At 31.3% G+C, this 17872-nt stretch overlaps 1 protein-coding gene across 1 annotated transcript in view; it reads right to left on the bottom strand.

The window, feature by feature from the left end:
- The window catches only part of LOC142234922 (uncharacterized), a 316873-nt gene that overhangs the window by 56053 nt on the left and 242948 nt on the right, over positions 1–17872 (bottom strand). Inside the window, exon 3 of the mRNA XM_075306133.1 lies at positions 14287–16335. Within this exon, the coding sequence (XP_075162248.1) occupies positions 14287–16056 (1770 nt within the window). The 5' untranslated portion in view covers positions 16057–16335. The remainder of the gene's footprint in view (positions 1–14286; positions 16336–17872) is intronic.

The raw sequence follows: 17872 nt of genomic DNA, 5'->3' as shown, positions 1-17872 counted from the left end.
ATTTTTTATTACACTCAAAAAAAAGTGAACCCTATATTTCACTAAAGCTGATTTAATTCTCTTTTAGTTCATAGAATTATTACGTTTTAAGAAAGTTTCCATGCCATCAACAATTTTTTGCGTACGTAAGTTAACTTAACTAAAGCAGAAGAAAAAATTATACACAATTGAAGTATAAAGATGAACTAAATTCGTGTCTCCCACAAAATAGTTCAGAATTCCTTAATATTTGTAAATTTTACCAATAATGCGTCCATCATGAACTTCGTATGGCACAAAAGACATTTTTGCAATTTTGAACTCCAATTTTTTCCTTCAAACTACGAAATTTTCTTCAATAAATGAAAAATAATAATGTTGTCTAATAAATCTTCTTAAATTTGTCGAAAATGTTTTACTTGTTTTTGCGAAATCAGCACGACGTCTGCGTTTATAATACAGTTTAGTTAAAATTTTCTACAATTAAACAAATTTTTCTACAATTAACTAAAATTTTCTTTCCTGGTGGGTTCACTGTTTTTTCAGTGTACTTATAAATATGAGAACCAATGCTTCCAGTTAATTAATAAAATTTTTTTATTTCGTCAACCTTTTTCAGCAATAAATAATCTTCGAATCGCGACGGCGCACAGTGGGGTTTTTGATGTCAAAAGTGGGAATTAATTCGAGGTAGCTTTCCTTGTTTATAGTTTTAACTTTTTTCGGTCAAATTCACTAAAAGACATAAAACCAATCAAATTTTAAATATTTTTTAGTCCACATTTTATTTGTTTTCCATTAGTTAATTTGCAACAACAAAAAAAAAAGAGAATGAATATCTGCTTTTTGATCTGATTCTGAACAATTATTATCATCATCATCAGTAAAATTACTATATGTATCATTATCATCAACACTGGCATTTTGATCACCATCAAGATTTGACTCAAATATCAACATTTGAATTGCTTCCATAGGCAAATTGTGGGGTTTCTTCTCTTTTAATTTTCTCATTTCTGATATAACTGGATCCGAAGTAATTAACAGTCTTTTAAATATGTCTTCACTTGACTTTTCCCTAGAACATTTTCGCGAAAAATGCTCTCTAAAATTTTTAAAATCTTTGTTTCGAGCTTCTAGCGCTTCTTCCGACAGCTGTCCAATTGTAAGTAAAGCGTGGTTAATTTTTTCTGCTCCATGTAATAAATATTTGTGCACAGTTGGGGACATATAGTACCAGGGGTTGAAAAATGTATTTCAATTTAATTTCAAAATGTGCAAAAAAGTGCAGACAAATTTTTCATCTATGCTTTCAAAAGAGTTTATTGTTTTAGAAAAAAAAAAGCTTTTTTACTTAATTTGGCTTTATTCACAACTATTTGTCGACATACTTCTCGAAATCCTATAACTTATAGACTTTCGAGCCAAACTAAATTGCAAATAATAACACAAGTCACACATAAAAACAAAATACACAAAAATAATCTTATTAACCTGAGGATGAAGGTTCCATTATTATTTTTTTAATTATCGCTTTAGAAAACACTCAAAACTAATTTCTAAAACACCAATAATTTTCATTTATATCGCACGCAAGGAAAACGTACAATAACTTCAACTTCAAACATATATGGTGACACAACGGTACTTGTCAAAGACACAATTTTTGCGCTAGTGATGTGGAATTTGGTGTACTTTTACCGCCTATAAAATTTTTTTCGGTTCTTCTAAATTTCATTTTTCAATTAATTCCCATTTTTGGTATCAAAAACCCCAATGTGCGGCGACTCAAACTGAACTGAAAAACCCAAACACAGCAAAGCCACGTGTTGCCTTCAAAAACGTTATGTTTGGTTTTTGTATTGTATTTTTTTGTGTGTAATTGATCTGTTTATGAACCGATCTTCTTCAAATTTCGTACATTTGAATATTTTATAAGCCCCGTAAAACCTGCAAAATATCAGCCAAATAATATCAGATTTAGATATAGCTAACACAGGGCTGTGGAGTCGAGCTAATATTGCTCGACTCCGACTCCAGCATTTCTCATCAGCTCGACTCCGACTCCGGAGTCGACTCCGGGTAATATAACTAAATCTCATGTTAATACCACTAATTTGTAGTGGATCGATATAAAGTATCGAATTTATTTATGTGTGCAAAAAAAGGTCTTAATTTCACATTAGATGCCAATTGAACTCTATATTCAATTTTAGGGCAATGTTTAATAAATAAAATAATGATATAAATACCCATCATAATATGAGAAGATACCAACAGTATATGTTATGTATTTGTGGACCAAAATTATTGATACTATCTCAAATCCTTTAAATTTGTTGCGAGCTATATAAAGGTTTATATTCCCATACGCATGAATTTTAATCTGAATCGATTTAGACAAAATTGTATATACTTCTACAAAATCTATGAACTCAAAATTTAAATCTAACGTTATGGGACGTAACACAATTTTAACAAAAAATAAAAATGCAAGGAAAGTCTAAAGTCGGGCGGGCCGATTATAATATACTCTGCACAACTTTGTATTTAGATCTACATTTTGATAAAATCTCAAATCCGACTTTTACAAAATCTCGGGCAATATTTGGGAAATATTTATAATTGTTTAGACAATTTCGCAAAAATGCATTTATGATTCATTCATTGAAAAATTTGAAAATTTGAGTAATTTCTACAAGTTTTCGACTTAGCAGTGAGTACCAGTGAGCATACAATTTTGGAAAAATTTTTGTCTAGTAAATACAATTAAATTTAGTACAGAAATAAAATTTTGACTAAATTTTCTATAGAAATCAAATTTTGAATAAAATTTTTATAGAAATAAAACTGTTTATAGAAATTAAAGTTTGAAAAAATTATCAATAGAAATACAATTTAAAAAAAATTGTGTAGCAAACAAAATTTTGCAAAATTTTTTATAGAAAGAACATTTTGCAAAATATTCTATATAAACAAAATTTTTACTAAATTTTCTATAGAAATAAAATTTTGACTAAATTTTATATAGAAAAAAATTTTTCTATAGTATAAAATTTTGAATACATTTTTTATAGCAGTGAGTATCAGTGAGCATCAGTAAGAAAAAGAATTTTGAGAAAATTTGCTATAGAAATAAAATTTGACAATTTTTTCTTATAGAAACAAAGTTTTGAAAAAATTATCAATAAAAATACAATTTTAGAAAAAATTTTGTGTAGTAAATAAAATTCTGCAAAATATTCTACAGAAACAAAATTTTAACTAAATTTTCTATAGAAATAAAATTTTGACAAAATTTTCTATAGAAATAAAATTTTAACCAAATTTTCTAATAAAAAATCTATTACTATAAAATTTTGGCAAAATTTTCTGTAGAAATAAAATGTTGACCAAATTTTCTAATAAGAAAATCTATTACTATAAAATTTTGGCAAATTTTTCTATAGAAATAAATTGTTGACTTAAATTTTTATAGAAATAAAATTATCAATAGAAATAACATTTTTAAAAAATTTTTGTGTAACAAACAAAAGTTTGCAAAATTTTGTATAGCAATAAAATTTTGCAAAATATTCTATAAAAACAAAATTTTGACTAAATTTTCTATAGAAATAAAATTTTGACTAAATTTTCTATAGAAAAAAATACTTCTATAGTAATAAAATTTTGACAAAGCTTTTTATAGAGATAACATTTTGACAAAATTTTCTATAAAAAACAACTTTGAAAAAATTTTCTGTCAATATTCCACATACAGCTGCGCTCAAAATAATAGTAGTAGCAAATAAATTAAAGCACCATCGTGATTTACAGTTTTTGTCGTAAAATTGGTACTGTACTCAGTGTTTTTAGGTTGCCGAACATATAGACGGGATCCTCTTCAATCATAAAGCACCATTTTTGACTCATCCATCCAATGTTCCTCCATTTCTGTACTGGGGAATGTTCCTCCATTTCTGTACTGACCAATGGAAATCCTCTTGGGCATACTTTACTCTTTTCGATACATGTTTTTTTTTTTTTTGAAAGGAGAGTGACTTTTCTTGGACTATGGACAGCTAAATTATTTTCGTCTTTTAATTGTTTGTAAGCTAGCTTATAACCCTTTTATTTGTTTTGGAGCTTGCAAAGGGATTCTTCTTATGTCGATTTTTTTACAACAACAATAGCATCAGAAGATAAACCAACGGTATTTTTTTATTATGCACACTCCAAACAATTATATAGTAAAAAACAAAGATAAAATAAACCTTTAGTGGAAGGAATAGAAGAAGCAGAAAAAAAATTCAGCACAGCACTACTATTATTTTGAGCACAACTGTATGTATATGGCCTTAAAATAAAATAAAAAAAAATAATTTCGATTGTTCGAAATATTTCAAATAAATTGATATGAGCATTAAAATGGATCGATCCAGCCCATCTGCTAGTCTAACATTCTAGGAAACATAAAAAGATAGCCGTAATTGGAAGTTGATTTTCATTTACAATCATGCTGTACATTGATCGAATGAATAACGCAATGGAAACTAATTTGCGTAAAAACTTGCTTAGTTACAAAAGTGTGAAGTATTTTAAAAAATTTGGTTTAGCCGGAATCGGAGTCGAGCAAAATTTTTACGACTCCGACTCCAGCAAAATCTTCAGGCTCCGACTCCGACTCCGGCTCCACAGCCCTGAGCTCACATACATATCTTTCTCACGATATGCATTTATATGGCCCCAGCGACCATAATTTCACATTAACGTTCTTCAAATTTTGCACAAGAACTCCAACTGATGCCAAATTTGGTTGAAATCAGTTGAGATTTAGATATAGCTCCCATATATATATCTTTCATCCGATATACACAGGGTTCCACCTTGATTTGCTTCAAATTTTGCACAAAGGGTACAACTGATGGTATCCTCATGTAACGCCAATTTGCTTGAAATCGGTTGAGATTTAGATATAGCTCCCGTATATATCATACGCTCGATATAGAGTCATATGCCCACCGGAGGCCAAAGTCTCATTCCGATTTACTTGAAATTTTGCACTGAGAGTAGAATTAAAATTTTAGCAACCGTTAGTTCACGGTGGAACCTAAAATACCCCTCGATTTGGAATTTCAGCCAAATCGGACAAAAATTGGGACGTCTCGACGACCAAGAAGTCAATTTGAGAGATCGGCCTATATGGGGACTGTACCAAAGTATTTATCGATACCTACTATATTAGGAGCATCTATTTGTGGAAAACACTTGTAGATTTTCAATTTCAAATCTGATATATATTTGGCTATCTAGAAACCAAGAAGACAAACCTGAATATCGGTAAATCTATTTCTGGACCTAAAAGAGCAATTTCCAATTTCAAATAAATCGGATAAAAACTACGTTTTCTTGAAGTCCCTTACCTCAAAACAATTTTTATACCCTTCACCACTACTGTGGTACAGGGTATAATAAGTTTGTGCATTTGTATGTAACGCCAAGAAGGAAAAGTCTGAGACCCATCGTTTAGTATACCGATCGTCTTAGAATTAATTTCTGAGTCGATTTAGCGATGTCCGTCTGTCCGTCTGTCTGTCTGTCTGTCTGTCTGTCTGTCCGTCTGTCTGTCTGTTGATGTATTTTTGTGTGCAAAGTACAGCTCGCAGTTTTAGTCCGATTGTCCTAAAATTTGGTATAGGGTCCTCTTTCGGCTCAAAGACGATCCCTATTGATTTTGGTTCAGATTTAGATATAGCTGCCATATATATTTTTCACCGATCTGGTCATAATTGGCGTGTATATCAACCGATCTTCTTAAAATTCCGTACATCCGAATATTTTATGAGTCTCGAAAAACTTGCAAAATATCAGCCAAATCGGTTCAGATTTAGATATAGCTCCCATATATAGCTTTCGACCGATTTACACTCATTTGCCCACAGAGGCCAATTTTTTGCTCCGATTTAGTTGAAATTTTGCACTGGGAGTAGATTTAGCATTGTAGCTATGCGTGTCAAATTTGGTTGAAATCGGTTCAGATTTAGATATAGCTCCCATATATAGCTTTCGCCCGATTTACACTCAAATGACCACAGAGGCCAATTTTTTGCTCCGATTTAGTTGAAATTTTGCACAGGAAGTATAATTAGCATTGTAGCTATGCGTGCCAAATTTGGTTGAAATCGGTTCAGATTTAGGTATAGCTCCCATATATAGCTTTCGCCCGATTTACACTCATATGACCACAGAGGCAAATTTTTAACTCCGATTTAGTTGAAATTTTGCACAGGGAGTAGAATTAGCATTATAGCTATGCGTGCCAAATTTGGTTGACATCGGTTCAGATTTAGATTTAGCTCCCATATATATGTTTTTCTGATTTCGACCAACATTTTCCTTGTAAAATCGCCACTGCTTAGTCGAAAAGTTGTAAAAATGACTCTAATTTTCCTAAACTTCTAATACATATATATCGAGCGATAAATCATAAATAAACTTTTGCGAAGTTTCCTTAAAATTGCTTCAGATTTAAATGTTTCCCATATTTTTTTACTAAAATTGTGTTCCACCCTAATGCATTAGCCAACTTAAATTTTGAGTCTATAGATTTTGTAGAAGTCTATCAAATTCTGTCCAAATCGAGTGATATTTAAATGTATGTATTTGGAACAAACCTTTATATATAGACCCCAACACATTTGACGGATGTGATATGGTATCGAAAATTTAGACCTACAAAGTGGTGCAGGGTATAATATAGTCGGCCCCGTCCGACTTTAGACTTTCCTTACTTGTTTTTTTTAAATGTGTGTATTAGTAAATTTCTGTTTCATTAAATAATTTATGGCATATACTTATTTCCAGTGATAGCCACCAAAGCGTCTGCTGGTTAGCCGGGTTGGGCGTCTAGTTCAAACTTGGTCAGGGTTTCATTGATTTGTGATTTATGACCTCAAACTCAAACTTTATTTTACAGTTTCTGGACCATTTTCTTGCGTTGTTGTTTCATTTTACTTTCATTGAAATAGGGTTTTAGTGTAAACTGAAGTATAAGAAATGCCATTTAATGTGCTTGCTTATTACTTGGCCAGGGAAATACTAAATTAAGATTTATACTGTCGTAGATTTAAAAATAATACCTTAGTTTAATTACCGTTCTTGTTAAGAAAGAGAAACGAACGGATTAGCATGAAAGCATGAAAATATCCAATTAGAGGATTTAAAATAAATTTTATACAATTTCATTTCAGTTTTGATTGCAGTTTAAAATCCTCTGTAGCGTTTGAATAAATTTTATCTTTATACGAGTAGGTGTTTATATCGCAATCGCATATTTGAACTTATAATGCTACCAAACCCTAATTATGAGTTTTCGAGTGGATGAAATTTCCTATGAAAATATTAGACAAGTAAAAAATTTATGAACAATATTTTCGTATATTCAATTAAAAAGAGTTTATACTTAAAATAGCGTACATTCCTAAAATAAAACTTGGATAAGAAATAATTTAATTTCATAAGATTCTCTCAAGTCGTCTGAGAATTCCAAGTAAATCAGAGAAATTTAGTTTTTCTACTGTATTAAAAAAAAAAAAAAAAAAAAAACAAGTAAGGAAAGTCTAAAGTCGGGAGGGGCCGACTATATTATACCCTCCACCACTTTGTTGATCTAAATTTTCGATACCATATCACATCCGTCAAATGTGTTGGGGGCTATATATAAAGGTTTGTCCCAAATACCTACATTTAAATATCACTTGATCTGGACAGAATTTGATAGACTTCTACAAAATCTATAGACTCAAAATTTAAGTCGGTTAATGCCCTAGGGTGGAACACAATGTTAGAAAAAAAATATGGGAAACATTTAAATCTGAAGCACTGTTAAGGAAACTTCGCAAAAGTTTATTTATGATTTATCGCTCGATATATATGTATTAGAAGTTTAGGAAAATTAGAGTAATTTTTACAACTTTTCGACTAAGCAGTGGCGATTTTACAAGGAAAATGTTGGTATTTTAACCATTTTTGTCGAAATCAGAAAAACATATATATGGGAGCTATATCTAAATCTGAACCGATTTCAACCAAATTTGGCACGCATAGCCACAATGCTAATTCTACTCCCTGTGCAAAATTTCAACTAAATCGGAGTTAAAAATTGGCCTCTGTGGTCATATTAGTGTAAATCGGGCGAAAGCTATATATGGGAGGTATATCTAAATCTGAACCGATTTCAACCAAATTTGGCACGCATAGCCACAATGCTAATTCTACTCCCTGTGCAAAAGTTCAACTAAATCGGAGCAAAAAATTGGCCTCTGTGCTTATATGAATGTAAATCGGGCGAAAGCTATATATGGGAGCTATATCTAAATCTGAAGCGATTTCTTCCAAAATCAACAGGGTTCTAGTCTGAGCCAAAACACATACTTGTGCCAATTTTGAAGTCGATTGGACAAAAACTGCGACCTAGAATTTTATTATAAAAATGTGTTCACGGACAGACGGACATGGCTATATCGACTCAGGAGCCCACCCTGAGCATTTTTGCCAAAGACACCATGTGTCTATCTCGTCTCCTTCTGGGTGTTGCCAACATATGCACTAACTTATAATACCCTGTTCCACAGTGTGGCGCAGGGTATAAAAATGGGGAAAATTACATATATATTCTGGGTCGTGGTGAAATTCTGAGTCGATCTAAGAATATCCGTCCGTCTGTTGAAATCACGCTAACTTCCGAACGAAATAAGCTATCAACTTGAAACTTGGCATAAGTTTAATATTGCAACTGGGTCATATCGGACCACTTTTATGTATAGCCCCCATACAAACCAACGCTCAGATTTGGCTTGCGGAGCCTCTTGGAGGAGCAAAATTCATCCGATCCGGTTGAAATTTGGTACATGGTGTTCGTATAGGGTCTCTACCAACTTATCAAAAATTGGTCCATATCGGTCCATAATTATATATAGCCCTCATATAAACCGATCCCCAGATTTGGCTTGCGGAGCCTCAAAGAGAAGCAAGTTTCATCCGATCCGGCTGAAATTTGGTACATAGTGTTAATATATGGTATCTAACAACTATGGAAAAAATGGTCAACATCGGTCCATAATTATATATAGCCCCCATATAAACCGATCCCCCGATTTGGCTTGCGGAGCATCTAAGAGAAGCAAATTGCATCCGATCCGGCTGAAATTTGGTACATAGTGTTAATATATGGTCTCTAACAACCATGCAATAATTGGTCCACATCGGTCCATAATTATATATAGCCCCCACATAAACCGATCCCCCGATTTGGCTTGCGGAGCCTATAAGAGAAGCTAATTGCATCCGATCAGGCTGAAATTTGGTATATGGTGTTGATATATGGTCTCTAACAGCCATGCAAAAATTTGTCGAAATCGGTCCATAATTATATATAGTCCACATATAAACCGAACTCCAGATTTGACCTCCGGTGCCTTTTGGAAAAGCAAAATTCATCCGATCTGGTTGAAATTTTGTACGTGGTGGTAGTATATGATATTTAAGAACCATGCCAAAAGTGGTCCATATCGGTCCATAAACGTATATAGCCCAAATACAAACCGATCCCGAGATTTGGTTTTGGAGCCTCTTGGATAATATATTTCAAGTAAATTGGAGGATTTTAATTTTCTCACTATACTTAAAAACAAGTACATACGGACTTAAGTTCGACCGGACTAAATTTTAAATCCGCACCACCACGATACAAATATAATTGTTTCCTTTGAAAATACTTCGTTGTATCGCTACTTGAAAATATATTGCATTTCAGGGGCATTTGATGATAGATACTCCGCAAAGCAAACATATATTCTAAATCATGGACCGACAAATTGGGATATCGACCTATGTTATATGCGGGCTGTGGCAAAATATGAACCGATTTACAACATACTCGCGCACACCTATTTATGGACCTAAAATACCTATAGATTTAGAATTTTAGGCAAATCGGATAAAAATTGGGATGACTAGACGGTCAAGAGGTAAAATCGGGAGATGGGTCTATAAGTGGATAAAAGCAGATAAACATTGTGGTGTTCAGAAGCCCAAAAAGTCAAATCAGGAGATCGGGCTATATGGCGGCTATACGGAAACATGGAGCGATACACACCATCTTCGGCACACTTGTTTATCGACAAAAAATACCTCCATATTTTTAATTTAAGGCAAATCGGATAATAACTCGGATTTCTAGACGCTTAAGAAGTAAAATAAGAAGACCGTCTATATTTGGGGCTAAGCAAAAGTATGGACAGATACACACCATATTCAATATATTTATGTGTGGGCCTACAGATCCTGTAGACTTTCAATTTCAGACAATCGGGTACAAATTGCGGTGCCCAAAAGCCCACGAAGTCAAATAAGAAGATCGGGCTATATGGCGGCTATACCGAAACATGGACCGATACAACGGTTGCCACAGTTGATAGAATTCAACCAAAAATGTAAATTTTTTTACTGTTTGGTAGATTAGTAGAATTCTTGATGTTTTGTTAGATTTTGCATAAAAGCACTTCATACATTTTCTATAGAAATAAAATTCTTACAAACATTTTTATAGATATAAAATGTTGACAAAATTTTCTATGGAAATAAAATTTAGACAAAATTTTTTTGACAAAATTTTCTATAAAAATAAAATTTTACAAAATTTTCTATGGAAAAAAAAATTTGACAAAATTTTCTTTGGAGATAAAATTTTGACGAAATTTTCTATAGAAATAAAATTTTGACAAAATTTTCTATAAAAATAAAATATGTACAAAATTTTGTATAGAAATTAACTTTTGACAAAAATTTCTACAGAAATAAAATTTTGACAAAATTTTCTATTGAAATAAAATTTTGACAAAATTTTCTATTGAAATAAAATTTTGACAAAATTTTCAATAGAAAAAAGTTTTGACCAAATTTTCAATAGAAAAAAGTTTTGACCAAATTTTCTATAGAAGTAAAATCTCGTCAAAATTTTCTATAGAAATAAAATTTTGACAAAATTTTCTTTAGAGATAAAATTTTGACAAAATTTTCTTTAGATATAAAATTTTGACGAAATTTTCTATAGAAATAAAATTTTGACAAAATTTTCTATTGAAATAAAATTTTGACAAACATTTCAATAGAAATAAAATTTTGACAAAATTTTCTATAGATTAAAAAATTTGACATAGAAATAAAATTTTGACACAATTTTCTATAGAAATAAAATTTTAACAAAATTTTATATAGAAATAAACTTTTAACAAAATTTTCTATAGAAATAAACTTTTAACAAAATTTTCTATAGAAATAAAATTTTGACAAAATTTTCTGTAGAAATAAAATTTTACAAAATTTTCTATGGAAATAAAATTTTGACAAAATTTTCTGTAGAAATAAAATTTTACAAAATTTTCTATGGAAATAAAATTTTGACAAAATTTTCTTTGGAAATAAAATTTTGACAAAATTTTCTTTGGAAATAAAATTTTGACAAAATTTTCTTTGGAAATAAAATTTTGACAAAATTTTCTTTGGAAATAAAATTTTGACGAAATTTTCTATGGAAATAAAATTTTGATAAAATTTTCTATGAAAATAACATTTTGGCAAAATTTTCTATAGAGATAAAATTTTCTATAAAAATAAAATTTTGAAAAAATTATCTAAAAAAATTAAATTTGTACAAAAATGTCTATAGAAATTAACTTTTGACAAAAATTTCTACAGAAATGAAATTTCGACAAAATTTTCTATTGGTTTTTCCAAAAATTTCTATAGAAATTAACTTTTGACAAAGATGTCTACAGAAATGAAATTTTGACAAAATTTTCTATTGATATAAAATTTTGACAAACTTTTCAATAGAAATAAAATGTTGACAAAATTTGACATAGATTAAAAATTTTAACAAAATTTTCTATAGAAATAAAATTTTAACAAAATTTTTTTATAGAAATAAACTTTTAACAAAATTTTCTATTGAAATAAAATTTTGACAAAATTTTCTATAGAAATCAAATTTTGACACAATTTGCTATAGAGATAAAGTTTTCACAAAATTTTCTATAGAAACAAAATTTTGAGAAACTTTTCAATAGAAATAAAATTTTGACAAAATTTTCTATAGATGAAAAAATTTGACATAGAAATAAAATTTTGACAACTTTTTCTATATAAATAATATGTTGACAAAATTTTCTACTGAGATAAAATTTTTACAAAATTTTCTACAAAAATTAAATTTTTACAAAATTTTCTATAAAAATAAAATTTTAACAAAATTATCTAAACAATTAAATTTGTACAAACATTTTTATAAAAATTAACTTTTGACAAGCATTTCTACAGAAATAAAATTTTGACAAAATTTTCTATAGATTAAAAAATTTTACATAGAAATAAAATTTTGACAACTTTTTCTATAGAAATAACATGTTGACAAAATTTTCTATAGAGATAAAATTTTGACAAAATTTTCTACAAAAATTAAATTTTTAACAAAATTTTCTATAAAAATAAAATTTTGACAAAATTATCTAAACAACTAAATTTGTACAAAAATTTCTATAGAAATTAACTTTTGACAAACATTTCTACAGAAATAAAATTTTGACAAAATTTTCTATTGAAATAAAATTTGGACAAACTTTTCAATAGAAATAAAATTTTGACAAAATTTGACATAGATTAAAAAATTTGAAAAAATTTGACATAGAAATAAAATTTTGACAAAATTTTCTATAGATTTTAACAAAATTTTCTATAGAAATAAAATTTTGACAAAATTTTCTATAGAAATAAAATTTTGACACAATTTTCAATAGAAATAAAATTGTGACAAAATTTTCTATAGAAATAAAATGTTGACACAATTTTCTATAGAAATAAAGTTTTAACAAAGTTTTCTATAGAAATAAAATTTTGACAAAATTTTCTATAGATTAAAAATTTGACATAGAAATAAAATTTTGACAACTTTTTCCATAGAAATAACATGTTGACAAAATTTTATATAGGAAGAAAATTTGGACAAAATTTTCTATAGTAATAAAATTTTTGACAAAAGTTTCTATAGAAATAAAATTTGGCTAAATTTTCAATAGAAATAAAATTTTGACCAAATAAAATTTTGATAAAATTTTCAATAGGAATGAAATTTTGCCTGCAGACAAAAGACGAGTTTATGCAAAACTTGAAAGTTGTAGCGTGACAACAGCAAACAGATATATAGACAAACTGGCATTGTTACATTGTCTTCCAATTTCTCCCTGATCAAGAATATACTTTCTGTAGTCGGAAATTTATATTTCGATGTGTTACAAACGGAATGACAAACTATTTATACCCCCGTCATCATTCTATGGTGTTGAGTAAAAGGGAGGATGCCCTACGCAACCAAATATCGAAAAATAAAGTATATAAATCGATTCAGCCGTTACCCGGAACAGACAAAAAAAAAACATAAAAAGATAAACATTTTATATATAAGAAAATGTATCATAATATATAATACAATAAATCATTGCTTAGTGGCTCCCACGGGAGCCACCGTGGTGCAATGGTTAGCATGCCCGCCTTGCAACACAAGTTTGTGGGTTCGATTCCTGCTTCGACCTAACACCAAAAAGTTTTTCAGCGGTGGATTATCCCACCTCAGTAACATAATGATGGTGACATTTCTGAGGGTTTCAAAGCTTCTCTAAGTGGTTCCACTGCAATGTGGAACGCCGTTCGGACTCGGCTATAAAAAGGAGGTCCCTTGTCATTGAGCTTAACATGGAATCGGGCAGCACTCAGTGATAAGAGAGAAGTTCACCAATGTGGTATCACAATGGACTGGATAGTCTAAGTGAGCCTGATACATAGGGCTGCCACCTAACCTAACCTAGTGGAGTTTTGCAGCCAAAATCAATAATATTTTTAATTGATTCCATTAAAAAAATAATTGAAATTACCAAAAAAAAAAAAAAAAAAAACAAAATTAAGTGTTGAATCAATTGCATTTATTTGTTATTTCTAACAAATTCGTGATTGATACAATGATTACCATGATTGAAGCCATTTCAATTAAAAAGTTAATGGGATAAATTAATTTCCTGATTGCCTTTTAAAAAGTGATGTCTGCTTATGCTTAGCACAACTCGCATTTGTGTTTGAAGGACATGCAATCTTTGTGCTTAGGAGAATATTTTTCAGTCAAATAAATTCAAATTAATAATGGATTTTCCAAGAATATCGTATTCTTAATATTACAAATTTCGATTTAACATTTTACCAAAAAAAAAAAATCATACTCACTTCCTTTTTCTGAGGACTATTGCGTGGCGGTAAAACATCAAACACTTTTGTACTACCATCCAGGTACACTTCACAGTGATGATACTGTTTGACGATGACATACTCAGTGGCCAACTGAGAAGCAGTGGCGAAACTTGCCGTATATGGTAACATTGTATTTGAATTAGTGCAAGGCAATATGGTTGCTGTTGCTGCTGCTGCTTCACATCCGTTTCCTGTTTGTGTCATAGCCATCATTGCCATGTCGCCGGCCACAGTTGATGGTGTAAATCGCGATGAGTTTTCTGTTATATTAGAATTTTGTTCTTTGGTACTTTTTGGCATTGATTGATTACCATTGCCCAGGCTAGGTGAGACGGTCGCGTTGGTGGAAGGGGAGGTATTGATTTTTGTGGTATTGGTATTGGTTGTGTTACTTGGCGTTTCCCTTTCTTGGTTGCCATTAGGGGTTTTTGTAATTCTCGTTTGGTTTTTGTCATCTTTCGATTCTTCCAAATCATGTCGAGTGTTCACGCTTGTGTCCTTTGGTATATTATTTGCATTAACATTCTGTTCCTGTCCATATCCACTTTGGTAATGAAGCAGAGCCCAGATCAGATCAGCACATGTCGTATGGGCATCCACACCGGCTATCCAATGTTTTTCACCTTCAATCCATATTGAGACATTATCCGACAGAGTTTCCATGGATGCCAATGAGGAATCATCATCATCTACTTCCTCATGTTCATCCTCCTCCCCCTCCTCCTGCTCATCGTTATCGTTTTTGTTCTCTACGATGACTTTATTGTCATTGCCTTGGCATTTGACAATATTGTCAAAATCATGGGTAGGGACATGATCCATACATTTTTGGTGTAGGTCCATCATCAAGTTGTCACTGGGAACACCACATTGTTGTCTGGTATTTCCATCTATAGCAAATGTATTTGTGGCATTGTGTGATAGCGATAATCGATTATGACCAATGTGTGCTTGATGCGGAAGAAATTTCATTAATGTCATATTCCCATGTCCTGGATGCTGTTGCTGTTGCTTTAATGTGAACTCCTCCAAGATTTCTTCGTTTTCTATGTCTACGACAACAATATCACAGTTGTTAGCATGGACTCCATCCTTAGGGTTCCTGGTATTGTTGTTATCCTTTAAACTTTTGTGTTGGCCATAAGTCGCAGGCCTCGGATGCTGTTGTAATTTTCCATTCTTTACCTCATTTTTAGGCGGCCAGGGCACATTTCCATTTGGATTATTGGACAACAATGCCGATGTCATATCATTGGCATAGAAACATTGCAGTTGTTGTTGCAACATCTTTATATGCTGCTGAACACTATTGTCAATGGTGTCATAGTCCTGATACCATATACCATGGGCATAGGCTTTGATAGGTTTACCAGCTCCTCCCCCACTATCAGAGGCTGCATGACCTCCTATGCTATTGGAGCCATTTGCCACATTGTCAGAAGTATCTTTTCGAAGAGGTTTATTACTGCTACTCCTGTTACTGTCACCACTCTTACTGATATTGCCATGGATTTCCTGTGAGTTTGATGGAATATTGTTGGTGCCATTAACATTTGACAGGGCTGATGATGATGCTGATTGCACAGATGACAATGGTGATCCCACCTCCGGGGAGGAGGTTGAGAATCTATTTGTCGATGATGCTACTAAAGACTGGAGTCTTTGGTTATTGCTTTGACCCCGGCTGTTACAGATGTTGTTCGTATTTTTCGTATTATTGATGTGACCGATGGTCTTATTGGTCATTATCCTGTCCGTTGGGCAGTGAGTATATGTGTGTGTATTTTTTTGTGGGAGGTATTACCCTAGAATTTTATGCTTTCTCTACTCTTCAAAAAAAAACAAAGATGTTGTTGTGTCGTTAGCTGCCTTATGTGCCTTCAATTCAACTTTTGTCCTTGCTGTTAGCCTTGATTGTTACTATCATTCAAATACAAGCTGTTTCTTATCCTTGGCATCAAATCGTTAATGTCTGTCCTTCCTTCCTTCCTTCATTCATTGGTTGATGTGTTTAATTGTTCCCATCTGAAAATATATCAAGAATTACTTTCGATTAGCTTTGATACGATACGATAAGCTCTTCATGGTGAAAAAGAAAAACTGATTTTCTGCTCATTTCAAAAATAGATTGCCACAAAAGAAAATCCCTAGTAAATGACTTCCTGCCGGAAATCAAAATGGTAATCCAAATAATTAATTACGTTATGAGCAACAAAAAACCCACTGTCTTTAAATGGTTTCTCCATGTAAATTTTTATTGCTATATTCACATAGACAATGACCATTTAAGATGAACTCTAAAGCAAATAACTGAGAGGATAATGGTTAATTTAAGCTAGTCATCGACGTTTTCATTGCTACATGGCGTATCTATGTATATTTAATAATCATTATTGAAATTAGCAAAAGAACACATACAGTGTGACTGATATGTATTGCAACCAACAGGTTGCTATCATTTCTAAACCGCTCGCCTGAGAGCTGATAGATTTTATTCATTTTATTGTTTACAAACTAGAAGTAGCTATCGTTACAGCCCTCCAGATTTTAAATGTGAATAAATCTTTGATTTCTCATACACTGAAAAAAATATTGTCATGAGGCCAAAGATTTCATGTCCTTAAAATACGAATTTTACATAGAATAGAAGGCACATCTCTCTGATATAAAGGCGGCAAAAATTTGAAAGTTTTTCTAAAGGTACAACATTAAAATCACATTCAAAAATATCCTTCCAAATATGCTTTTAATTTTAACTACACAGGAAGTTCACTGTTTTCATATTTTGGTAATCCAATTTTAATCTACTAAAAGCTGGAGACAATTTTACCAAACAAGAAAGTCTTTTTGTGCAAAATTTTATTTCTATAGAAAATTCTCTCAAAAATTATTGTATAGAACATTTTATGTCTATAAAAAATGTTGCCAAAATGTTATTTCTGTAAATTTTTTTTCTTCAAAATTTTGTTCAAAAATTTGTCAGAATGTTATTCAAAAATTTGTCAGAATGTTATTCAAAAATTTGTCAAAATTTTATTTCTATTATTATACCCACCACCATAGAATGGTGACGGGGGTATAATAAGTTTGTCATTCCGTTTGTAACACATCGAAATATCGATTTCCGACTATATAAAGTATATATATTCTTGATCAAGGAGAAATTCTAAGACGATATAACGATGTCCGTCTGTCCGTCTGTCTGTCCGTCTGTTGTAATCACGCTACAGTCTTCAATAATGAAGCAATCGTGCTGAAATTTTGCATAAACTCGTCTTTTGTCTGCAGGCAGGTCAAGTTTGAAGATGGGCTATATCGGTCCAGGTTTTGATATAGTCCCCATATAAACCGACCTCCCGATTTGGGGTCTTGGGCTTATAGAAATCGTAGTTGTTATCCAATTTGCCTGAAATTTGAAATCTAGAGGTATTTTATGACCATAAAGAGGTGTGCCAAAAATGGTGAGTATCGGTCCATGTTTTGGTATAGCCCCCATATAGACCCATCTCCCGATTTTACTTCTTGGGCTTATAGAAACCGCAGTTTTTATTCAATTTACCTG

This window comes from Haematobia irritans, chromosome 4, assembly GCF_050003625.1.
Source record: "Haematobia irritans isolate KBUSLIRL chromosome 4, ASM5000362v1, whole genome shotgun sequence".
NCBI classification, from domain to species: Eukaryota; Metazoa; Arthropoda; class Insecta; order Diptera; family Muscidae; genus Haematobia; species Haematobia irritans.
This window is presented reverse-complemented; position numbering and strand designations above follow the sequence as displayed.